The sequence below is a fragment of the Monodelphis domestica genome, chromosome 1 (genome assembly GCF_027887165.1).
Source record: "Monodelphis domestica isolate mMonDom1 chromosome 1, mMonDom1.pri, whole genome shotgun sequence".
NCBI classification, from domain to species: Eukaryota; Metazoa; Chordata; class Mammalia; order Didelphimorphia; family Didelphidae; genus Monodelphis; species Monodelphis domestica.
Window position 1 is genome coordinate 247,429,033 of NC_077227.1, and position 26,434 is coordinate 247,455,466.

The 26,434-nt window shown below is 34.7% G+C and overlaps 1 protein-coding gene and 1 non-coding gene across 5 annotated transcripts in view; both read left to right on the forward strand.

Annotated features, from left to right (window-relative positions):
* Nucleotides 1-26,434, forward strand: part of GTF2A1 (general transcription factor IIA subunit 1) — a 49,092-nt gene that overhangs the window by 12,016 nt on the left and 10,642 nt on the right. Inside the window, exons 3-6 of one of the 4 annotated variants that reach the window (XM_001366949.4) lie at nt 13,660-13,867; nt 18,456-18,520; nt 19,206-19,281; nt 22,048-22,181. In XM_001366949.4, the coding sequence (XP_001366986.1) occupies nt 13,660-13,867; nt 18,456-18,520; nt 19,206-19,281; nt 22,048-22,181 (483 nt within the window). Of the gene's footprint in view, nt 1-13,659; nt 13,868-18,455; nt 18,521-19,205; nt 19,291-22,047; nt 22,182-26,434 lie in introns of all 4 variants that reach the window. The other 3 variants (XM_056810607.1, XM_007472691.3, XM_007472692.3) reach the window with 3 other exon arrangements.
* LOC130456759 (small nucleolar RNA SNORA79) lies at nt 16,173-16,317 on the forward strand. The gene has a single exon (XR_008915802.1). It is a non-coding gene; the product is annotated as a small nucleolar RNA SNORA79 (small nucleolar RNA).

Consider the following 26,434-nt stretch of genomic DNA (forward strand, 5'->3'; position numbering starts at 1 on the left):
TTTATACTGATTTTTTTTTTGCTACAAAGCCACACCATAAATAATTTATATTTAAATGGAAGAATAGCTCACAGGCTATCCTCAGAGGTGAATGAAAGATTTGGCAGAGTTTGGTACCTGAAAACAATACCCAAAGACAATAAGAAATGTTGCTTATTTTGCATTTCTTCTATGAGTAAGCAAACAGACTACCCTGAGGATAAATAGCAGTTTATATGTCCACATTGCATCAACAGATGAATCGGTAGCAAAGATCTAGGAAGAACTTAACTTCCTCTACATTAAGCCATATTGAGGGCAACTGGGTAGCTCAGTGGATTTAGAGCCAGGTCTAGAGATGGGATGTCCTGGGTTCAAATGTGGCCTCAGAAACTTCCTGGCTGTGTAATCCTGGGCAAATCACTTAATCCCCATTGCCTAGCCCTTATCACTCTTGTGCTTTGGAACCAATACATAGTATTGATTGTAAGATAGAAGGTAAGGGTTTAAAAAATAAATAAATAAAATAAATTAAGCCATATTTACTGTAATACTTGATGCTTCCAGTGCAAAGGTGGGTGTTGTATTTAGATGTGGATATAACATTATAATTTTAAATAATTGGTTAGTCATTTCCAAATGAGCTTCTATGTAGGCTAATTATTTATCATTGAAAAAAAGATAAAAGTCAGAAGTTATATTCTATATGACTATAGCAGTTTTGACAAACCCCATTTTAAAAAAGATGTAGACTTTACAGTATTACCAAAAGTAAAGACATTGTCTCTATCACTAGTTTTGAAAAAATTTATATTACATAAATGATATTGAAAAATGTTTATGAAAAATATTTTATTTAATGTTAAGTACATAATAAGAACTTTTTTAAAAAGGAAAGGTGGGTTGCTAATAGTCAACAAGAAAAAAAAAACCCAGAGCTACCAAAAATATCTTTTCTCTATCAAAGGAATATTAAAACTGGTAAAGGTTGAACAAACAGGTTTAAGAGGGAATTGAAGCCTCTGGAGAAGTGCTTTCTTTTCACTTTCTCACTTAACTACTTTGAATATGTTCAAATGATGTAAAGTAGTTGTCACAAGTCGACCAAAACATCACAGAAATAATTTTATCCACTAAACACCACATTTTCTTGCCCAATAGAAAGACAGATACCAAAGGCAAATGTCTAAAGTTATAGAGGACAATAAAAGATTGAGTAGTGTCATTATTTTATTCAAAGGTGGTAGAGAGTTAAACTGGTGTTTATATTCAGTAAACATTACATGCTTACTAGGTGTCAGGCACTGTGTATAGAGCTTGGCATGAGACCCAGTGAACTAAACCACATCATTCTGAGAAGATTTGTAGTTGAAACTAGACAGATGATATGATGCAGATTAGATCTTCATACCTATAATTTTATTTTTGTCGATGAGAGTATTGGCATATATTTAGAATTTAATTACTTTAGTATCCACACTGTACAGTGTATTTTAGCAAGGTCTCTTCTGTCATGTAAATAATTGAGGGTTTTTTGTTTGTTTCAGCCCAACATTCTATTTGAATCTCAGTGTTTTCATCTGTTCTTTTAGCTATATCTCCCAATTTTGTATTTTGTCATTTGAAGTTTTGATGAAAATGCCATTAAAAGCTTTGTCAAAACTATGTGGTACATAAGGTAGACACTAATGACATGCCATGGACAAGTTTCTTCACGTTGACACAAATGACTCAATAATCTAGTTAACTGTACTATTTTTACCCATTCCACATTTATCCATCTTATTCACAAGGAAATCATGTGAAATAATGTCAAATGCTTTGCTGGTTATCTATTTATATGAAGATTATAACATTTCCCTGTCTGATAACCCAGCAGAAAAAGAAGTAAAATTCATTTGGTATGCTTTGTTCTTGGTAAAAAATATTATCTCCTGAATTTTGGCATTTTATTTTGTAAATTTTCACATATCTGTTATAGAATTTTTGCAAGAAACTTAGGTCTTATATCACTGGTTTGTAGTTCTCAAAATTTGCTTCATAATTGGGGCAATATTTATCCATTTCTAGACCATAAACATCTCTATTACCACAATAACAAAAAAGTTGCTATAAGTTTTCTGGGTTGTAGTTTGTCCACATTAGTGAAATTTAACATAGTTAAAATAATCAGGTAAGGAGATGAAAACAGAAAACATCTTGAAGCTTTAGTTCCCTTCCCTCTTAACTATATTTGTTCTACCTCAATTTTTTCCCTCAATAGAAGAGAAAGCAAGATCTGTTTTTTTTCTTGTTGTTTAATGTATCTATGGTGTAGTGTTCTACCATCCTTTAAAAAAAGTTTCTCATTCTATTTTTAACACCAAACATATAACATAGTAAGACGGATAGAAAAAAGAAATTGTACATGAAATTGGTTATTTAAGTATATAATTTCATTGTGTACCTTTCAAAACTATCCTATTTGCTGTGCTTCTTTGTGGTCTTCCTTTCTATTTTTTTTTACTCTGTTCTTTTCTCCTTTCACTTTCTTACCCTCACTCCCATTGAAAATAAAAAGAAAAATAATACCTTTGTATTAAATGTGCTTCATCAAGTAAAACAGATTTCCATAGTGGCTTTGTCTAGAGAGATGTCTCATTTTGCATCTTGAGTTCATCAACTTCTCTTTCCATAAATGGGGTAGCATGATTCATCATCAATCCTCTGAAATTAGTCATTACATTGATCAGAGTTCTCAAGTCTTTCAAAATTGTTTTTCTGTATAATAAGATTTTATAGATTGTTATGGTTCTGCTTACTTTACTATATATCAGACAATAACAGGTCTTCCCAGGTTTCTCTGGATAAAACAAAACAAAACAAAAAAAGACTTTCATCATTTCTTATGGTGTAGTAATATTCATATATTATGATTAGGTTAGCCATTCTGCAATAAACAGGCACCTTCATAGTTTGCAGTTATTTTGCTTTGATATTTTTAGCATATAGAACCTAGTAGTGGTATAGCTAGCTGAAAGAGTTTGTATGGGTTTGTGGATTTAGAGGCATATTCTAAATTGTTTTCCAGAATGGCTGGATTAATTCCCAGTTTGATTTACAATCTGTTACTGTTTCTGCTTTCTCAAAGCCCTTATCACAATTATTTTCCTTTCTTGTCATCTTTACCAACACTGTCCAACACTGTCCTCCAAAAAGTATTTTATTCTTTTCTTAAAGAATGACTGGGCACAAGTAACTTGGTGGCTTAGTAATTAGGACTCTGGGCCTGGAGTCAGGAAGATCCTGAGTTCCTATTCAGCCTCAGATAACTTCCTAGCTTTGTGACCCTGGGGAAATCACTAAACCTCTATTTGCCCTGATTTTCTTAATTATAAAATGGGGATGATAATAGAATCTACCTCATAGGGTTGTGATGAGAATCAAATGAGATGGTAGTTGTAAAGTGTGTGACACAATAGGTAGCACATGTTAGGGGGTATATAAATGCTTATTTCCTTACCTTCTTTCTTTGTTTCCTTTCCCTATACCTAGTTTAATGTCTTTGTCTGTTTAGGGAGTGCCAGCTTCTGGTAGTTCTTGACTCAGCTATTTCTGATTATTCACAATGATAACTTTCTCTGATTTTTAACTTCACCTACATGAAACATGGGAAGGAAACTTTCCATACCTCCAGAAATAACATGATGATATCAAATAATAATTCAAGAAGATGTAGGTTTGTTTTTTGAATCCATATGAAAGAAAAAATAATGAATATGCATGATATATCTTAAAGTGATAAATTCTTTTGTAATTTTTTTTCAGAGACTAATACTGGAATTAATTTAGAAAACCAAATGATCTGGTTTTACTGATAAGCAAATTGAAAATCACTTATGTGAAATTTGAGGAAAGGACAGGGAATAAAATGATCTTTTAGTCATAGCTCTATTTGGACCCTTTTTTGCCATGTTACATTAACATACCTATTAGCACCAAACCAAACTTTTTAATAATAAGCTTACATATTATTTGATTGAAATTCAGGTTTTGCAAAATTAATCAGCAAATAAACATGAAAAGTTACCTTCTTAAGAATATAAAGTCTTCACAGAAATTTTGAGGCCACCACACTTTTCCCTAATAAATCCCTTATTGCCAAAGGGATTTTTTTCCTCTAGGATACCCTCCTTCTGCTTATCTGTGTGTTCTTTCTAGGCCTCAGTTATTCTTACTTGTGAAATGAGGGGATAGAATGTGATTAACTTCTAAGGTTCCTTCCAGAGCTAAATCCTATGATCCTAAAGTTGGTGATTTCCCACAGGGGGGAAAATGTTTTAAGTAACAATAATAGCAGCTCCCATTTTATTTAGTTCTTAACAATTTTCTTAAAATTACCCTATAATATAGATAGTACATGTACTTAAATATTTCAGTAAAATTTGGATCTCATTGATGTAGGGCTCCTCCTTTCACCTCGAGTTCATTTTATAACTTCTCTATTTTTCTCTTTTACCTGTATTTTTCTATGAAACTTCCATTCTAGATCTGCCCCAAATACTAGAATTTAAGAATAGAGGTCCTTCTGTGGTTCTCTACTTATTATTCTCACACATGTCTTCAGCAATGTCTTTTGTAGCCTTTGTCTCAGCTAGTTCTCAGCCTATAATCAAGAAAGTGCCAAAATTCAAATCTAGCTTCTGACACTTACTAGCTGTTTGGCAAAGTCATTCCTTTTTGTGTCACTTAATTTCTTTTCTGCCTTAGTTTCTTCATTTATAAGATGGAGAAAGATATAGCACCTACCTCCCAGGATGGTAGTGAAGATCAAATGAGATATGCTTAGTACAGCATCTTGCATATATTAAATATTTCATAAATAAGCTTGTTCCCTTTCCCTTCATCTTTCTTTATATGCAAATCATTGTTAATAATATGCTTTAGATTCGTAACCCAACCATGTTTCTTTCTCTTGCCCTTTTGAGTCTTTTGTGGTGGTGGTAATCTGTGTTTTGCAATATATAACATCACTCAGAAAATATTGCTGTTTTAAAAATGGGTTTTGTAGAAGGGATTTCTGAAAACATTATTAATTTTCTCAAATGTAATTCAACCTAATGTCTTAGTTTAGGCCCAGATTATTGACCATTTATGGTACCTGTCAGTATTTAAACTGATGGTTGTCTATCCAGCTACATTTCTCATTTTGCCAGTATATATCCAGCAGCTAATAAGTATACTTTATAGGTATGTTATAAATGTAAGACTGTGAGTTCCTTTGGCAGGTGTTTGTCTTTCTGTTTAATTGCTTCTTGATGTTGATTTTCAGTGAATTCAAAAGGTTATCTTGTTGCAGTTCTCATGGAATTTTGTGTCTTACAGTTTGTGTTCAAGTACAAAGATATAATGAGATAGGTTATCTGAAGAAGATTGTGTCTAGTAGTATCCTTGAAACTTAACATGAGTCAGAAGCATGATAAAGTAACCCAAAAAGTCAGTGTCAACTTTGACTACATTGAAAGGCATAGCATTCAAGATTTGAAGATTGATAGTACCCTTGTGGTCAGTCCTGGTTACGTCAGATCTATAAGATTGTGTTTAGTTTCAGGCTCCACATTTGGAGAATGTCCAGAAGGGAGTAATCAGAATGGTGAGGGGGCTTTGGGATCATGCCATTTGGGAATTATTTGAAGCAACTGGGTATGCCTATTATGAGAAAACTTGGAGAAATAACTGCTGTCCTTTCAAATATTTGCAGGGCTGTCATATAGATTCTAGGGAATAGACTTGTTCTGCTTGTCCTCAAAAAGCAGTAGGAATGATAGTTCAGAGTTGCCAAGAGGAAGATTTAGGCTTCATGTGCGGGGGGGGGGGGGGGGGGGGGGGGGGGGGGGAGTCTAAAAGTTAGAGCTGTCCAAAGGTGGAAAAGCTTATCTTTGGATAGTGATTCCTCTTGAGTTTTTCAAGCAAAAACTGGATGACCTTTGGGTTGTATTACATAGCCTGAGATCCCTTCAAACTGAGGTTCTATAATATTCATAGAAGATTTCTTATTGAAGGAGAGGGCTTTAAGGTTGTTTTCTGTTCTATTGGGTTAATATTTTTCAGTAATAATAAATAATAATAAAATAAATAAATAAAATAAAAAAAATAATAATAAAGCTCTTACTCTCTGTTCTTTAGTAGTAATATTGAAGAAGTGGTCTGCTGTTAAGAGTGACAAAGGCCTATTCCGTCTTCACGTGTACATTGCTTTTGATATTCTCGTGAATTCTCTCTATCCCTCCTCAGAATAATGTTTTTAAATGTAGAAAATAAAATTTATAGGATCACAAAGGGAGCTGATTATATTGAAATATAGTTATCGAAAAAACTTTTAAAGCATGCTCATAGACCCCAGATTAAAAATTACTGGCCTAAATTCAAAAAGATTTTATAGAATTAAGGAAGGTAGACAAGGGACTTATCTGATGTTATTTCCTTTTTTTGTTGTTGTTGTTTTTTAGTGAAAATAATTAGCATGATTTAATTCATCATTTTTTAGAATTTTTTTTATTTGCTGCTTCTAGAATAAAACAAATTTCCGCATGTATTTGGGTGGATGCAGCCACTCTTTTATTTTTTATTTACTTCATTGGAGAAACTGAACTGTTTTCAGTTCCTTTTCTGCTTTTATTTATGAGAATATTATTCTGAATGTGGTTTAATTCCCTTAGACTATCACCTCCTTGGTGACTGATTTCATGTTTAAGAGTACTAATTGCTTTAAATTTGTAGATGATTTTAAAATTGTGATTTTTAATACCTTCTCATTTAAAAAAAAATCCTTATCTTCCATCTATTGGTTCTAAGGCAGAAGACTGCTAAGAGCAAGGCAATAGGGGTTAATAATAAGGCAATAGGGTTTGCCCAGGATTACATGGCTGTGGAGTTTCTGAGGCCTTATTTAAACTAAGGACCTCCTGTCTCTAGACCTGATGCAAATTGAGCCACATAGATGCCCCTTCTGCCCATTTTTCTGCTACCATACAATTTGGGGGGAGGGGGATGGCACACATAAGATGCTGGGCTGTTTTGTATATTTATTAGTTTGGTGATTTACTTCAGTGACCAGACTTTGGTGAACCTTGCCATACTTAGATAGGCTTGCCCTCAACATACTCATTTTGTTACCGGAAGTTTTTCTAGGTTGCAGTAGAAACCTGGATGTTGCTGCAAGGTCCTGCCATCGCACTTCCCTTCCCATGATAACATCACTTGGGGATAAAGTGACTTTCCCAAGAAGATGCAGCTAGTAAAGCATCCTAGCTAGAGATAGAATTCAACTCATCTAGTTCCAAGTCTAATACTATTTTACCTGCTCCACACTGCTTCCTTATGTAATTATAGTAGTACAATAGTCTAGCATCATTGGAACAACAAAGACTATTGTTAACCGGTGTAAGAATGGTAAGGGGGATCTTGGCAGAACCTGTGTTTTGATGGACAGGCACAGAGGTGGCAGTTTGGAGACAGCAAAGGATTGTGGGAGAGAACTGTGAGCTGAGGAGAATTCTGGCCAGCCCATGGACTTCCATTCTGTACTGGAAGGGGACGGTTCTTTTCCTGGTGTCTGAGGGACATCCAAAGCCACGAGAGAGAAGAGACTTTTCTGCCTATCCTTTGAAGCTGTTGTCATCTAGAGAGCTTTCTACTACCTTCTTCCATCTGCCAGAAAGAACCACTGACTCAGAAGAAGTTTAGCTTGGACTCTCTCAACTGAGCCAGCTTTCTGACTTCATTTCTGGGTCTCTCTTTGCCTTTTCTTGAACTGCTTTAAATTTACAGATTAGATAAATAGTAACATAGGATAAAGAGCACTGATGGGGGAAAAGGGGGCTGAGTCCTTTGAGGCTCAAGCTTCTGCCCCTTGATCTGGCTATTTGGGGTTTTTAGTTTGTCAGGGCATCCTGCTCCTTTCCCCCTTCCCTACCTTCCTTTCCCTTTCCCTTTCCAAATAAATTCTTTAGTTCAAGTCAGATTTTGGGTTGGCCTGTTCCATAACAAGAGAGAAGTTGGGTGATTGAGAGCAGGATTCAAAGGTGAATCCTGTCTCATCTGTGGCAAAACTAGACCTGGTCTCCCACAATTCTTCAAAGAGAAGGGTCTGAAACAAACCTTTGCTCTATAACAGCTGTCTGGGATACAGACATTTTCTCTTCACATTGGTGATCAAAGGGATACAGTTTTTAAAATCTCCCTTGTGGGAAGAGACAGAAGTTCTCCTTTCTATCTCTTTCTGGAAGTCCCTCAAGCTCTGGTGAGATGTCACCATCATTCTCTCCACCAGCAGATCACACCTTAGGCTCCCCAATTTCCCTCAACTGTTTCACTGTAGCCTACAGTAGGTTTCTAGTGAGACAAAACCATCCATCCCTCTCCATTTAAAAGGAAGGAAAAATCTCCCCCTTTCCTTTTTTTCACTGGCTTTGAATTTATCCTCCCACATAGGGACAAATCCCGCAGGGCAAAATTTGATCCAGAATTGGAGATTAATTGTATCTAGCTTTTTATATATTCTTCAGTCATTGAGCTTACAATGATACATAATTACTGTATGTTACAATTTCCATAATTCAGGTTATTTTGCATTAATCAAAATTTTATATTGGTTATTTTTTTGTAAAGATATTTTATTTTCCCAATTATATGTAGTAACAATTTTCCACATAAGTTTTTGAAAGTTATACGACCTTAATTGTCTTTCTCCTCTTCTCTTCCCCTTTCAAAAGGTGGTAAGCATATATTGGTAATTTCTTGATGTGACTGTAGTAATCTACCTTAATTTTATTTGTAGCATTTAAACATTTGCATCCTAAAAGTAGGTTACTAGGATAAGTTTTTGCTGATAATTATTCTATTTTTTTCCTTTTAACTAAGAAAGTGATGCTTCCTGACCTAAGATGATAAGTAATTTAAATGCTTACAGTCAGCTCCACCCTGAGCAAAGCACTGGGGATACAAGTGTTAGAAAGCAAAGACTCTCCTGCCTTTGAGGAGCTTATACTCTTAATATTGGGGAAGAACAGAAAGAACAATATAGGAGAGCTGGGAAAAGCTAGAATATGAAAAGGGATAGAAATGATTGCTAAGAAGAGAACGTAGGTTCTGGGTAATCTAAAGTGAGCTATAATTGTAATTATCAATTAGAAAGAAATTAAAATGAATGAAAAAGGCACTGTGTTAAGTACTGAGAATACAAATATTAAAAAAGCAAGATGTCTGGTCTCAAGGAACATGACATATATAAAGGAGCAGTGGCCTGGGAGGATGGTTTTGTAAAGGGAAATCAAAGCGATTAAAGATGGAGCCATTGAATAATTAATTGACTCATCTGTTCCTTTCTTCCATTGGTAATATTGATTTTATTACTATTCCCAGTCTTAAGAGATTGGTTGGTTGGGGTTTTTTTAGAGTTAGGGTTTAGTCTTTAAAGAAGACTAAAATGACAACCTAGGTTAGGGTCAATGTACAGTATCTTACTATTGCTGATCAGACCAATAAAAGTTCAGAAGACTCTGCTGTAAACCTTAAAATTTCTTAGACTTATAAATGTTAGAAATTTCACCATTGGGAAATTTCATACTTGGAAAATTTCTTACTGATAGTCTATTGGAATGTAAACCCCATTGGCATGGGAGGTTCTTCCTCCTCCCTTCTTAAGATTACTTTAGGACAGAAACCTTTTGCTGAACAATGGAAAGGGCTGCAGCATAGATCAAAATTTAATTATTCCAATCTCCACTCTACTCAGGGTAACAGGATTTAGGAAGGGCTGCAGCATAGATCAAAATTTAATTATTCCAATCTCCACTCTACTCAGGGTAACAGGATTTAGGAAGGGCTGCAGCATAGATCAAAATTTAATTATTCCAATCTCCACCCTACTCAGGGTAACAGGATTTAGGAAGGGCTGCAGCAAAGGATCAAGATTTAATTATTTGAGAATATGACCTTCAACAGACATGTGCAAAGCCACAGACCTTTGGGCGGTCCTGGGTTAAGCTAGAGCCACCATTGGCACAGGGAAGACATGGACAGTGATTGGTAGATGTGAGAACTGAGGGGAGGGAACTTGGATGTTTTCCTTAAAGATAGCAGGGTCTGAGGACTGGGTGGTTGGTTGGAGAGGTTGATTGGAGAGGTTGTGCTCTGAGAAGCTTGCTCTGAAGGAAGCTGGAGGTGGAGGCCCCTGAGGCTGTTTCTCCATTTTGGTCACGTGAGTGATAGGGACTGATCTCTTTTCTTTGCCTCAGCTATCTAAGGGCTTGGGCCTTTTGGCCCAGCCTAAACAGAAGGGGTATTTAAGCCCTATTCCCTTCTCTCCCCTTTCTCTCTCCCTCTCTCTCTCTATCTCTAATACCTTTCTTCCTCCTGTTTGTAATTAAACTCCATAAAAGGTTGACTGCTGACTTGAGTTTTCATTTAGGAATAACATAGCTGAATTCCTTGGCGACCTTAAATTAATATATATCAGTCTTTTAAAGTGATCTCCTTGTCACACTGCTATGGGTCAGACACTGCCACAGGTCAGACACAAATAACCTGTATGAACATTTGGGATGGGAATGCCTCTTAAGTTTTAGCATCTCATGTTTCTTTTGAATTATTGCAGTTCTGCTTTGCTCATAGAACACAGCACTTTCTTTAATGCATGCGTGTCTTAAAGGACAGCTCAGTGCCAGTATTTCCCGTCTCACTGGATGAGTGAGACTTTGAGAGTGTCCTTGTATCATTTCTGACCTCTGTGTGAACTGTTGACCTTATGTGAGTTCTCTGTAAAAATAGTCTTTTTAGGTAAATGTGCAAAAGGTAGAAGTAAGGAGTATTAGGAGCATGTGTTAGCAGCCTTGTTGTGGATCTGATTTGGGCTATAAATGATGAAGGCTCACCAGTTAGAAGCACAGAGTTAAGGCAGGAAATGGAAGTGACTCATCTGAGTTGAAAATTGGAGCAAAGGAGCAGAAGATGAGCAGAATTTATCCAAAAAATTACAATGATCAAAATGGATTAATACCAACATTAGGAAAATAATGAACATAATCATGTCAACAATAAAACCATCCAATACTACAGGATATTATCATTACATGGAGAAAAATCATTGGACAAAAGTACAAATTCCTTTAATTTAAAAGCCCTAGTAAGAGAGGTTAGATGTAGATAGACCTTTTAATGTAACAAAAAGCTAGCATTCTACTTAGTGGGAAAACACTAAATGCTTTCAAGTTCCCACTCATATAGTTATAGAAATGCCAGCATTAAGACAAGAAAAATAAAAGCAAAAAGAGGAGAAAAAAATCATTCCTATTTGAAATTATGGTTTTCAACTATCTGGAGCATAGCTGTGGCCTAAGAAGGAAAAAAAAGACTCTTGTTATAGATTTGTCTGGCTCTTGTTGCTGACTTGTCTCTCATTCCTTATAGCAGTTGTTAAAATTTTTTCTTTACTTCTCTTGCCCTCCAGTTACATTTTTATATACTTTTAGCAGAAGACCTAGCACTCTAAATCACTCTTAGGGTTGAGGTTTCCAACCTGAGCATCTTCAGTCCCATCCCTTTGTTTTTCTGATTTCTCAACTTTTCATAGCTCCTTTTCTTAGATCACCAAATTTATAACTTGGTTCTCTTTTATGATTTTTTTTCTATGCATTCTTGGTCTTTTTTTCCCCATCCACATGTTATAAGTCCTTATTCCAGCAATTTCCTTCCTGTGTATCATCAATATTTTCTTTTACACTTTCTTATCCTTGTTTCCCAAATCCTGAGGGGGGAACACCTTTGACTTTTTTACCCTATTCTGGTACTTAACCTGTGTCTCTGCCCTTCACTGATAAGCTTTATTAAATATAGTTGTACACTCTAATTCCCAACTTCTATTTGGCCTCACTTCTGCTCTCACTGTGTTTCTGAAACTTTTTCCATTTGTTATCAATGACTAAATGGTCTTTTTAAGGTTCTCATTCTTCTTTACCCTTTTTTTTTTAGACTTAAATGGTATTAATTGACCATCTGCCAAAATATTTTGTTTCAAACCTTTGACTTCACAGATAGCATTCTCCTTTGGTTCTTCTGCATCTCTAATTGTTCCTTTTCTGTCCCCATTGTTGGCTTCACATATTCCTTACCCTTTAATATGGGCATTCCAAGACAGAAAAGCAGCAAGGGCTAGACAAACACAGCTAAGTATTTGAGGTCAAATTTCAACCCAAGTCCTGACTTCAGATCTGATACTCTTATCTGCTGTGCTACCTAGCTGCCACTTCACTAATACTTCTTGAAAGGAAAATGCCATGGTTAGACCTGTGTTTTACAAGTATTATTTTGGCAGCTCTATTGGGATGGATTGGAGAGGGGAGAAACTAGATGAGAAGAGAGCTGTGAAGACACTATTCCAAATAGTCCAGGCAAAAGTTGGTGGTAGAGAGAAGGATATAAATGTGGAAGGTGAAAGGGTGGTGTGTAAGAAATCTTAGATGACTAGTAGAATAATGTTGACTCTAATTACAAATAGAGGAAAGAGGTCAAGTGGAGAGATAAGTTATGTTTTGTGAAAGTTAAGTAAAAATATGGCCTGCTTTGTGAATCTTATAATAATCTATTTCATGTACTTAGTCGTGTTTTTTTTGTCCTCTTCTAATCTGTTTTTCTGTACCTTGCGTGTTAGTTATTTGTTGATACCTTATCGTTTTACTAGATTGTGAGGGTAGAGATTCTATCTCATCTAAATATCCTGTCTCTCCAAACACATAGTATAGTATTTTGTACATAGCTAAAGTGTTTGTAAAAAGTAGATTAGAAGTGGGGAGGTGATATGCAGAAAACAGGAAGAAATGAAAAAGCTTACACTATAATAAATTCCTAATGGAATCATTGTATTTTAGTATAACAGGATCATTACTCTGTAGCATCATGAGGTTTTATATATTAACCATATTGTATTTAAGAAGACAATAAATTACAAAGTATTATTTTTAGTATTTTGGTATTAAAATTATTAATACATGTTGGTATTTAAGAGGGAAAAATTTGAGTTATGTATGATCTTTTCACACTAATGTTGAATAAATGGAATATTAGCCTTTAATAATTTCGTTGAAGATTTTTTTAGCAAGAATGACAAAAAAATCACCAGTACACTGGTGTGATTTTATTATTTAATTTGTTATTTAATCATTAATAATAAAATCACAGATTAATCACACAGGAAAGAACCTTAGAGCCCACTGAGCCCAACTAACTTCTTTTACAGATGAGTCTCTCTTTTATTTCATTTATTTCAAGAGTGTAAATCTGTAGTATACCTGTATTTACTCTTGGAAATGACAACATACATAAGCATAACAAAAGCATAGGATATTTGCTTTTTTTAAATTATTATTTCTGTCTAAGGCAGCTTGGTGGTCCAGTAGATAGAGCACTGGGTTGGTAATTAGGAAGACTGATCTTCCTGAGTTCAAATCTGGCCATAGACACTAGCTATGTAACATGCAAGTCATTTAACCCTGTTAGCCTCAGTTTCCTCATCTGTAAAATGAGCTGCAGAAGGAAATGGCAAATCTCTCCAGTATCTTTATCAAGAAAATGCCAAATGGGGTCATAAAGGGTCAAGCATGACTTAAATGACTCAACACATTTAGCCTTTTTTTCTTTTCTTAGTTGTGGGAGAATAAGCTGATGCAATCTAAGGCAGTAGATGGATTTCATTCAGAAGAACAATATTTAATACAAGTACAACAGCAGCAACAACAGCAGCAGCAACAGCAGCAACATCACCATCATCACCACCATCAGCAAGCACAACCCCAACAGACTGTGCAGCAGCAGTCCCAAACACAACAGGTCCTTATCCCTGCATCACAGCAAGGTTTGTATGAAATTGGTTTTAAGCTTTTAGATATTCTCTTTTTTTCCCCTCTGTAGGAGATATTAAATCTGAAAGAGTTAAACCAATCATGGTTAAATGGTGCTTAGTGAGACTAAAAAGTGGCATGAATTATTAATGTTGGCTGCTGTCCCAGTTCCTTTCTTTTGGCTCAGTTATGTGCATATTCATTTACTCCTTGAAGATTAGTCCAACATAGGAGGTACTATTATAATGCCTTGCACTTAGTGGGTACTTAAATATTTGTTGAATCAAATTAATACCTAGTCTCATTTCAATGAGATCAAGATTTAGAGGTGTAAAGGACCTTAAGGATAATCTTTATTATTATCCAAAGATAATCTTTATTAGTCCAGCCCCTTCCGTTTTTATAGAGGAGCAAACTAAAGCCCAGAAGAGTTCGCATGCCTGGAAAAGTCGTGCAGTCTGTACATAGCAGAGCTGAGATTCAAACCTATATCTTCTGATTTGAAACTGGTGAGGGGTTAAATCTGAACTAACTGGGAAACAAAGATTTGAGCTTCTAAGCATATAGATTTATTTAGCTATGCCAACTGCATAACAAATTGGGACTAGGCCACCTCAGCCTGGCACTACTCTCCCAAATACAGGGGGAGATAGATTTTCATGCATTAAAAGAAAACAATTAAAAGGATATATAAATTCCAGGATACAAGATTAGGTAATCTGATTTCTAATTGGAGGAAAAACTAGGGACTCTCCACATTGGGAGGGGGAAAAGGGAACAGATACAAATCTCAGAAATTTAAAAAAAGAAAAACTGTTCTATTTCCCCCAAGAACCTGTATTCCATCAAGGGAACAGTAATTGATTGACTAGTATGAGGCCAGTTTTCAGATAAGACATAATGGGCTACTTGAGACATATAATAATGAGAAAACTCCTATCAGTCTTTGGCTCTGACCAGGTTTCTGGTTAGCATAAACTGAGTCCTTAGTTAAGGGACAATAAGCAACAGGCAGAGTTGACTAGACAATGCAACAAAGTTTTCTCAAAATTCCCATAATTAAATAGTCTCCTCATAAGAAAAATTGAGCTAGCCTGTAATTGAATAGAAAGAGTACTGAGCTAGATCCAGAATTGAGTCACAAGATGGTGTCATTGTGGTTCACTCAGTACCCACAAAAACTTAGTGCTCATTCCATTATGCTGTACTCTTAACAGCCTGTGTAAATAAATGAATTACTGTTTTCACACTTGCAATACACCATATGCCCAAGTTAAGACAGAAACATTTCTAATTTTTCCTTAGAAAAAGATTGATTGTTCTTACTATTTAGGTAAGACAGTTACTCTGTGACAAGTTAGTTAACCTCTGCCTTTGCTTTCCTCATTTGCAAAATGAGTAGGATGGAATAGATGATTTATAAGTTATATTTCAGATTTAAGAATCGCGATTCTAATCATTTGATAGTATGACTGAGCTTTATTTTCTTTTACAAAGTGCCTTTATTATTTGAACAATCTCCAAATTTCCTTTATATGTTCAATTATCTTATAGTATTTAGTTTCCATTTGGTGGGCTGAACTTAAAATATATCTTAGTTCATGGCCTTATTTTATGTTTTCAGTATGTGCAGTGTTTCTGCTTAGGCTTTTTTTTTTGTTAAAGGTGAGTTTTATTGTGCTAAATTGTCTCCACATACTTATTTGATTAATCACAAAATTCTAAATAGTGCTTTCCATATTTGCAGATGTTGTCTATTATGTATTTTACCAATTCAGATAGTAAAGCAGGTGCTTATCCTAAGTGCTTAAATTTAAAAGAATTTTATGCATCTGAAAAGGTGTACAAATTTATAAATATCTGTGAAACAATACGTTAACTGCACTTCGGAAGAGTGATGACTTTATCAGATTCAAGTAAAGATTTAGATTCACAGTGCCTATGCTTTTAGTCTAAGTCAGCCTTCTTAAATTACTCTAAAAAAAAATTTCATCTGTTAACCGATCTTCTGGGGATGAATCTTATCCCAATTTGCTAGACCCATCTTCAAATAGCAGTTTAGTTTGGGTTATATTCTGTTAGCATAGGCTTACTTCTTTGTCAAATGAGGTTCTGGAGAGTAGGAATTAATTGGAATATAAATGAAAGATATTTTTAATGTAATAGGTAGATTTAAAAATCATCAGTAATGGAAAAAATTAATTTATTCATTTGGAGAATTTTTTAGTTTTTAACTTACTTAAGGATAGAAGAAATTTGTTTTGCTAAAATCAGTAATTTCATTTGATAAACTTATAGATAATTTCCCCCTTTCTGGCTTGATGACTGTTCCTCCTATTGCCTAGAGCTCTGGCATTAGGATTTTATGTCATCATACATTAAAATTTGACTTTTTTCACTCAGAGAATATTTGGGATAAATGGATTATCCTTTTCTTCTCTGAAATTTGCGGAGTCAAACACTTTTTAAATATTATGCATTCATTACCATGAATTACTGGTTAGGAATGAGTGGCAAATTATTTGATCATATTGGTTTAAATGTTCTTGATAGTTGACAAGGGTGTGTTTCTAAGTAATACTTAACTTAAAGCAGTACTTTTAAAAAATAAATTTTTCTTGATATCTTATATCACCATCATTTTTTTCTATTATCCCCCTTTTTTTTTAAGATCAAAAAAAAGAAGAAAATCAATGTAACTGTTCCATTCATTTAAAAAGCTTAAAAATATGTTCAGTGTTCAACACTGGACCCTCCTACCTCCTCAGAGTTGGTGGGGTTGCAGTATTACATCTCTCTTTCCAGTTGTATTCTTTATAATTTCCCAAGTTATGGTTATCAATTGTGTTTAAAAAATTTTTTCTATCACAAAAAGGGCTGCTATAAATATTTGGGGGCAGTAATTCTCTACTTCAAATACTCTAGAGCTTATTAGTCTGTTTTCAAACCTAGATAGAGTTTATTATTACTTACCCTCAGTTACATAAAGCAAAAAGATGACATGGTAATGTTCTTTCAGATCATTCTTAAGTGATAACTCTGTCAGTGTTTAAATCTTGAATTATAAAAGACCAAAACCCTATTTTTGCATCTGTGAGGTATACTGTCATTATTATTATATATTCTGAGTTACAGAATCTCAAGAGTTTGAAAGGACCTCTGTGCTCTAGTTCCTAAAGCATAAAACTCTACTACAAAATTTCCTATATAAGTGTTGCCCCAGGCACAGTTGGAATATTTCCAATGATGGAGGGTTCATTCATTCATAAGGGACAGTCCATTTGATATGTAGCTCACTCTCAACTGCTATGAAGTTTTTCTTTATATTCAGGAAACATCCATTTTTCCTATGGCTTCCACCCTTTAGTCCTAGGACTGCTTTTTAGAACTGAGCAGAACAAAGCTAGACACTTTTACTACCAGACAGTTTGAAGACCTCTGCCATTGTTTTCTTCAGACTGAACATTTCTAATTCAATAGCATGGCTCCAAACCAGTTCACTTTTGTATTCAGTCTAGCTTATTTGTGTCATTCTTAAATTGTAGTGTGTGGGATTGGAAAGGGTACTTTAAAATGTAATCTAAGCAGGTTAGAATATACTGGGACTATTCCCTTCTGCTGTAAGCACACAGTATGGACTCCTTGGCTCCAAGAGAGAAAGTAAAGGTTTAAAAAAAAAAGTAGTACTGAAAAATCAAGTTTCCATCAGCCTTAAATATCTAAAATGTGTAGTTACTTATGAATAGAGAAGAATTATAAGACCTTAGAGAGAAAGAGCTATATTTCATTTCTTAAGACTGGTCTGGAGTTTCACATATATAATGTTAGCATATTAGTAATATTGGTAACATGATGTGAATGGATGTAAAATCAGAGATGCAGATGAGGAACATGGGTTTGGGATTATTGGAAGATGAAAGAAAGACTGAAGAATGAACTAACAGTGAGGGAGGCGTCTGGACTAGTCTTTTCTATAGAGCAAATAGCCTTCTAACTTATAGCAATGGATTTTCTCAATGATTTTGAGTAATCAAGGAAAGATTAAAGGTTTGTTTGATATACTGTGTGTTGTAGACCAATGAAAGGAATTATGTACTAGATTTCAGGCATTTTCCCCCCAAAATCAAAAAAGATAAAAACTTCAATTTGCTTAAATAGCCACTTTGACCTTATTCCCTGAAAGTACATTATGTAAAATTAGTTAATCAGATCTAAATGATTTTGAAGTGCCAATATTAAGACCATTAATATTCGCATGTGACTTTCACATGAGAATCACTTTTGTTGCTTTTGAAATTTGTGCTTAGTAGGAAAAAAATGGATGTTTTTCTAGCTGTTCTCTAAGACTAATATCACTTCTGTTTTCTTTGACCACTAGTGATTTTTTTTTTATGATACTTTTTTAACATAGTTTTGCGTAGGTGGCAAAACCATTGGTTTTCAAAATGTTAAAATGATAAAAATATGCTTTTTTTGTATTATGTATAATATAATTGCCTTTTGAATTAAGAAAATATCTATTAACACCATTTAAGCTTCCTGAGTTTTTATAAAGTTAGTAATGCCTTACATGTGTACATGGTTTTTGTTTTATGTTTTCAGCAGCACCACCTCAAGTTATTGTACCAGAGTCAAAGTTGTTACAACATATGAATCCTTCAAGTATGGTAAGATAAACAATTTTAGCATTTTGATCACCTTAACTTCTCTAAATAGGATTTTTATGACTTGATATATTAGTAAGAGAAAACAATAAATCAAGCCCCACCATTAAAAAATAGTTTTAAATAAATTATTATTATTTTTGGATTTAGCAGGTAAAACCATTGTTTTGAAATTGTATAATTTGATTTGTATAATTTTCTTTGACATAACATAAAATCTTACTCTTCATGAGGAGGCAAGGACTATTTCAGAAGTTGATTTTTTTTTCCCCCTGACTCCTGGGATAAGTCATTTAATTAGATTAAGTCCAGAGAAAGCATGGTGGGAATTCTTTATTTTAAAATTGTCATCCAAAAGGTTTATCTTTGTATATATCTCCTTTGTCCTTAATGTAATTTTATAAACATACACTAAATTTTAGCAGCCTCTCAAAATTATTTTTGCATTTGGTAACTACAGATATGATTTTTTTTCACACTTGGAAATGTAGATACTTTATATGAATTGTTTTCTAGCTAGCTTTACTAGTTAGCCTCCATCCCATTTGTCCACATCAGCTCATGTAGGTCTTCCCAGTTCTTACAGAAATCAAGCTATTCTTTCCTTATCATCATTTAATTTCTCATTTGGAACTGCTTTTTCTGTTGTTTGATTTAGTATTACTTAATTTCATTTTTACCCCCTCAGAGTGCTGCTGCCACTGCTGCTACCTTGGCACTGCCTGCTGGTGTTACTCCTGTTCAGCAGATAATAACTAATTCAGGTAATTCAGGTAATTCAAAATAATGGGTCTATTTGACATCTCAAAAATTACACTATCACCTAATCTTGGTTGATGAATTTATGATTTCATTTAATTAGAGAGACAAGAGTAATTATGTGTGTTTAGCACATATTTTGTGCTTTTCACTATCACATTTCTTTTTTTTTAGTATAACTATTCATGGAAATAACAGAAGAATGTAATGGTATTGAGCATTAATAACTAAACACTTAGATATTTAGATCTTCATATATTTACCTTGTTTTATATGTATGTAAACTGTTTTACCACATTTGGTATTTATTATTTTTTTTAGAAATGAACCTGTGCACTGTGTGTGCACATGTGCATACATACATATTATCATCTGTGTAAATAGTCTGAAAGGAAAAAAACTACTCTGTTTATTCAGTCAGTGGCTGTCAGAGAGCATTTATGTAAGAATACATATGTGTGTGTATATATATTTGTAAGCATCCCCTGCAAATTGAAATTCTTCCTAACCCCAAGTAAGATCTTAGTGCATTTTGCCTATTACACAGACAGCTAGATGTCACAGCAAATTGAATACTGGGCTAGGAGTCAGGAAGTCAGGAGTGCTCTCATCTAGCCTTAGACAATTTGCTAGCCATGTGACTCTGGGCAATCATTTAATCTCTGCCTAGTCAGTTTCCTCATCTGTAAAATAAGGATGATAATATCTACCCTCCCCCTGCACCCCAGGGATGTTATGAGGTACAAGGGAGATTTTTTTTTTGTATAGTGCTATTATTATATTACATAACTACTAAACATAACTTTAAAAATCTTTTTTAATCCTTACGTTCTGTCTTAGTATCATTTCTAAGATAGAAGAGCAGTAAGGGCTAAGCAAATGAGGTTAAGTGACTTGCCCAGGGTCACACAGCTAGAAGTATCTGAGAACAGATTTGAACCCAGGACTTCCTGATTTCAGGCCTGGTAGTCCATCCACTGTGCTATCTAGCTGCTCCTTATAGTAGGCTCCTCATAAATATTTGTTGGTTGATTGTATAGTGTTTTAAGGGGGGAAAAAAACCATGTTCTTTTATCAAGGCAAGGCAATATGATAGGATTTTTGACTTACTTCAGCAGAATAGTTATGTTTAATATTTGAAGGTATACCCTTGGAGAAGAGAATTCTTGAAAACAAAAGGTCATAACTAGGGTATAACAAAAGAATCAATTCTTTGCCACATGACTTTAAGAAATTAATACCGTTATTTCAGTTTAGTGAGCCATTCAAGAGGCAGCATAGAACAGATATTCTTGGTCGAAAAGACCTGAGTAGGAGAAGAGACATGAGGCACTGGATTCAAATTTGACCTCAGACACTTCCTAGCTGTATGACCCTGGGCAAGTCACTTAACCCCCATTGTCTAACCCTAATCACTCTTCTGTCTGCAAACTAACACACAGCATTGATTCTAAAGCAGAAGGTAAGGGTTTAAATTTTTTTTTTTTTAGAAATGAACCTGTGCACTGTGTGTGCACATGTGCATACATACATTAATAATATTAGCAGGATGATGATTGCATTGGTTAAGAATTACTAAGGAAGCTCCCTTGACCAGAGCAGATCTGGCAATTGTTCTGCAACTTAAATAGTCTTACCAAGGTGTCTAGTACATGACAGGTTAAGTGACTTCATGTAACCAGTGCCTCATGTCTCTAAACCTGGTTTTCAAACCTCTAAGCCACCTAGCTGCCCCCATTTTGAAAATTCTTTAAAGTTTTTCAAAGCTTGTTATTTTGATGTTATTTAGGAAAAAAGACTAAGATGTCCACCTTACTATTAATCAAATGATAACAAATTCAAAGCTGTTTGGCTACTAGGATTCCACTTAGAATGAAGTAGTCTTCAGATCAAATCACCTGCCTGCATTGGGAAGTGAAGGGAAGGGAGGGAGGAAAATAGGTTCAGTCATGTAATTTAGGAAAACTTGTGTAGAAATTTGTTATTAATGTAATAGGCCAAAAAAATTAGAATTTTAAAAAGATTTTTAAAAAAAGAATGAAGTGGTCTTTCTACTTGGCTCCCTACTAGTCTGAAAAATGTACACAGTTCTAAAATAATGCAAGTAGGATCATAGGACTTTAAAATAGGTGTTCAAAAGCCTCGAAGTATCTTCTTGAACTAATTTTTTCAAGTCCTTAAATTAAAGATAAAGGATCAAAAAGAAAACTACATTCAGATCAATTATAAATGTGTTTCTATATATGCATGCATACATAAATATATATATATATATATATATTTTTTTTTTTAGGTTAGGTTAAAAACTCCTAATTTAGACATTACCTTATATAGCCTCTTCACATTTCAGATGAAGAAATTGAGGTTCAGGGGAATTAACGGATAAATAGCAGAGAGGGCTTTTTTAAAGTCCAGTTCCTCCTCACTCTGGATTCAGTATTTTAACATTATTTCAGTCAGTAGTTTGGGTCCTATAATCAAATCACACTTAATAAAACCATATTGGAGGGCAGCAAAAAGGTGAGAACAATAGAAAGTGCCATGTTTAAAGCAGTACTTTGTAATTTAATATTTGGACAAAAGTAGAGATGGGGAAAATAGAAGAGAAAGAGAAGAGTATATTATATATAGATGATAGCATTGAATTCAATTTTTAAGCATTTTGTTAGCTAACTAGCATGTTCTAAGAGAAGCCCATTCAGTCCAACTTGCAGTATGCTATAGAAATCATTACTTAAGGTAACTTGAATAACTTTTTGTTGCTGTTATAGGCCAGATTCTTCAGGTGGTTAGGACTGCCAGTGGTGCCCAGTACATCCTTCAACCACAGCAGTCAGTGGTTTTACAGCAGCAGGTTATACCACAGATGCAGCCCGGAGGAGTACAAGCTCCTGTTATACAACAGGTAAAAGAATCCTTAATAAGAAATTCTTTTGTATGTATGTAATACCTAGTAGTGGTATTAATTCCTATTGGTATTAGTATTGGTGTAACTAGGTGTTAGATATAGTTATTAGTATTGGTATTAATTTTCACTGGTATTAGAATTTAAAGATATCTCAACCGCCCTTCCTCGTTTGGCATAGCATACTTTGGCCTACTCTGACAGGGAACTTGCCTGTGCAAAACTAAGTGGTTGCAGCTAGCTCTCCAGGTGTCCAGAAATCCTTTCTTGTGGTCTATGTAGTGTCTCTCCATCACAAGTATGGCAGGGTAGGATCCTCAGTGGCAAAATGGTCATGGCTTTCCTTCTCTTTCTTCAGACTAAAGTTTCAGCCTCTGCAGAAAAAGGCTATTCTTCAAAAATGAAATTTGTATTTATAACCTTTTTGAAAATCTTCCCATGTACTAAAACATATTAAAAGTTTTGAGATTCAGAAATACTTCTTATTCAATTCAAAGAAATCTTAAATGCCATCTATATTCAGAGGATTGTGTTAGGTGCTGTGCATACAAAGGTGAAGGGGATTGGAGGGAGAAGTAATGTACATAGCTGCTTATAATATAATTTAAAATAGATCAGTTACATGGAATAGGTCAAACATGGATGTGTGAGGTTCATGGCAAAAGAAACTAATACTAGTTGAGGAGTTAATAGAAAATTTCATTCAGAAAGCAGTGCCTGAGTTGGTCCTTGAATATGGAAGATTTTATAAGATGAGAAAATAAAGGGCATCTGATCCAGGTGGGTGGGCCAATGTGTCTAAGAGTGAAATGGGAGGCCAGAACTGGGAATAATCCAGTTTGAGCTGAGCAGACATTTACCAAGATCCATGCATTAGGAAAAGAACTTGGTGATATAGAGACCAGATGAACTATAATTTTCAAATTATTCTTTTCCTATGGTTTAAAGTACCACTTGCTCCCTCCTTGTTCAAATTATATGACCTCATACTTTTTGCCTAGATTATTGCAACAATCTCCTAATTGGTCTTCCTGCCTCAAGTCTCTCGTTATTCTAGTCCTTCCTACTGCCACCACTGCTGTCAGAGTAATTTTCCCCAAGTGCAGACTTCTGAATCCCTTAATGAGTAAAGTCTGGTGACTTCCTATTATTGCCTCTAGGGTAAAATATAAACCTCTTGGTTTGGCTTTTAAAGCTGTACATTACATGGCTCTAACCTATCATTCTGTCTTCACTAGGCATTATTCCCTGTCTCATACTCTGATCCTTCCAAACTGGCTTTCTCTCTTTGTGAGGAAATATAGCACTCCTCCTGCTCTTCATGCCTTTAAACTGACCATCTCCCATGCCTGTAATGCACTTAATTCCAATTAGTAACAACCATGTGTTCTATCATTTCAAGGTTTTGATTTCCTTTATTTCATCTTAATTACAGCTTTATGTTTTGTATTACTATAATCTGTCATGTTTTTTGTGTTTGGTTTTATAAAACAGATTAAGACCACACATTTTTAGATCACTTACTTTAAATGGGGGAGAAAAACACACAGTAGGTAGTGGAATTCTGAAAGATTTCTACAATTCTGCTCAACAGCTATCTGTTGAGGCTGATAGTTTTTCTAGGTCTAGTATTAGAATACTTTTTTCTGTTGAAGATGTGAATGAAGTATGCATGCTCATAGACTATTGGATTCATTTTGGGGCCATTAAAAAAACTTTTTTTTCCTTTAAGTCATAGCTCAAGCACCATCTTATCTTTTTAATGAAGTATTTCCTGATCTCCCCCAATTGCTAGTTCCTTTCCCCTTCTTATCTTTAATTGCCTACTATCTTTTCATTTTAATTTTTATTTATTCACTTTAAATTTATTCTTTCTATATATTTTTCATCTTTCCCGTTAAATTATAAGGTCCTTGATAGTAGGGTTTATTTTTTTGTACTTTGATCTCCAATATTTGGGGCAAGGTAGGAACTTAATACTTGTTGATTGATATTGTTCAGCCTAATTTAAATGAACCTTAGTTAACTTTTATGCCCATGCCTTTATCAAAGGAGCTTCCTGAATTTTATTTCTAGAAAATAAACACAGAGTGATTTTTGCTATTTTTTTCCGCACTCGTAAATTGTTTAATAAAACTAGACAAATCTTACCTGCTAAAATGAATTGAATAAGTGAACACTGGTATAAAAAATGATTTGAAAAGGGGGAGACAGTGGCACAGGCAAACCAACCCAGGAAGCTGTTTCATAGTTTGGACAACAGTAATAAGGACCTACATTAGGACTAAAGAAGTGGAAAAGAGCCAGGTAGATAAGAGAAGAATAGGTTCTGAGCTATTCAGCATTTGACAGATTTGACAAGTAACAGTGGTCAAAACCTAAAGAGTCAATGATGACATTAAGATTTCATACTTTGATGACTGGAAGAATAGTGATTCAGTTAAAAGAAAGAATGCATTAGTTTCTATTATGAGGACATGTTAGTACTGAGCACAGAACTAACAACATTTTTATCAGTTACATTAATGAGGGTATAAAATGGTATGTTATAAAATTTGCATGTTCATAAAGCTGAGAATAATTAAAACATTGACTATAATCATATCCAAAAAGATTTTAACAGTATAGAATAAGAATTTATTATAATGGAAAATAACTTAGGAAAATTGTAAAGTTTCTAACAGGTTTTTAAAAATCAATTATATATAGGACGAGAGAAAGGGAACGAAGTGGAGCAATGGATAGAGCACCATGCTTGAAATCAGGAAGATTCGTTTTCTTGAATTCAAATCTGGTCTCAGACACTTTTATTAATTCTGTGACCCTGGGCAAGTCACTTAAAACTTTGCTCAGTTTCTCATCAAATAAACTGGAGAAGGAAATGGCAAATCATTCCAGTGTCTTTACCAAGAAAACCCTAAATAGAGTCAAGAAGAGTTAGACATGATTGAAAAATGACTGAGCAACCACAACAAAAGGCAGGAAAAACATGGTTTGAAAAACATTTTGTGTGAGATGAATACCAGGGATTTAGGAAAAGGAAGCATGATTTTTCTTTTTTTTTTTAGCTCCCTTAATAAATGCATAGTGTCTGAAGGAAGGGAAGTTTATTAGAGCCTCTTGGTCCTCTACCACAGACTGCATCTGGAATGCTGTGTTCCTTTTTGGGTGCCATATTTTAGGAACCAAAAAGTAGTTGGAAATCACAAAATCTCAGAACAGGAAGAGATTTAATTAGTTCATTTGGCTCAACTAAAATACTTAAATGATTATCCAGCACTGGCCTGAAAATCTCTGCTGAAGGTGAAACAATGCTTCTTCAAGCGGACCATTCTGTTGTTGGACAATTCTATTTGTTATGAAGTTATATCTCAAAGCAAACTTAAATTTGCTTCTCAGAAACTTGGTATTGCTGTGAACCTTTGCTGCTAAGGGCAAACAGAACAAATGTAATATTTGTTTCACATGAGAGGCATGCGTAACTCTGCAGGTCAAACCTCTCTCAATCCTTCATTCAGGCTTTCTGTTGCATGATCTTAAGACTTTTCATGATTCTCTTCATCTTCTCTGATGTAGTTCAATCTAGAAAGTGAAAAGAGAACTTGTAACTTCCAAGTAATATTCCAGAAATGATCTGATCAGGTTGCAGAGTACATCAGTACTGCTATCTCCCCTGTTCTGAATACTAATCCTCTCTTAAACCCAAGATTACATTAGCTTTTTTTAGCTTTGATTTTGTACTATTGCCATCTCTTTGGACAAACTGCCTTTTATACTTTTGAACTTGATGTTTTCAATTTACACTTTTATACTTGATCTTATTTGCTTCAGCCTAGCATTTTAGCCTGTAAATAAAATAATGAGCCATCTATTACTTAAGTCATTATCAAAAACATAAAATAGCACAGGGCTAATGAGGCATTCCAGTTGAGATCTTCCAAATTGATTCTGGTTTAGTCAACCATTGATGTTTAGGTTCACATTTGGTTTAATTGCTGGGTCATGGTACATCCCCTACTCTCATTTCCCCACGAGGTAGCTGCTTAGGGGTCAGGTTCCCCCTCCAAAGCTCTGAATTGGGTTTAGCAATTGAATCTAGAGTAGGCACTAAGCCTGATCCACTGCCAAACTCTTATTTTTATCAGTCTCCTGGGGTCTTCCTGAATCCCTGGGGCTTACCAGACTTTTTGCCTCATCCCCTAAAGTAACCTAGACTAGAGTTTTAAGCTGGCTTCAAGCCTGTCTCCTGGGAC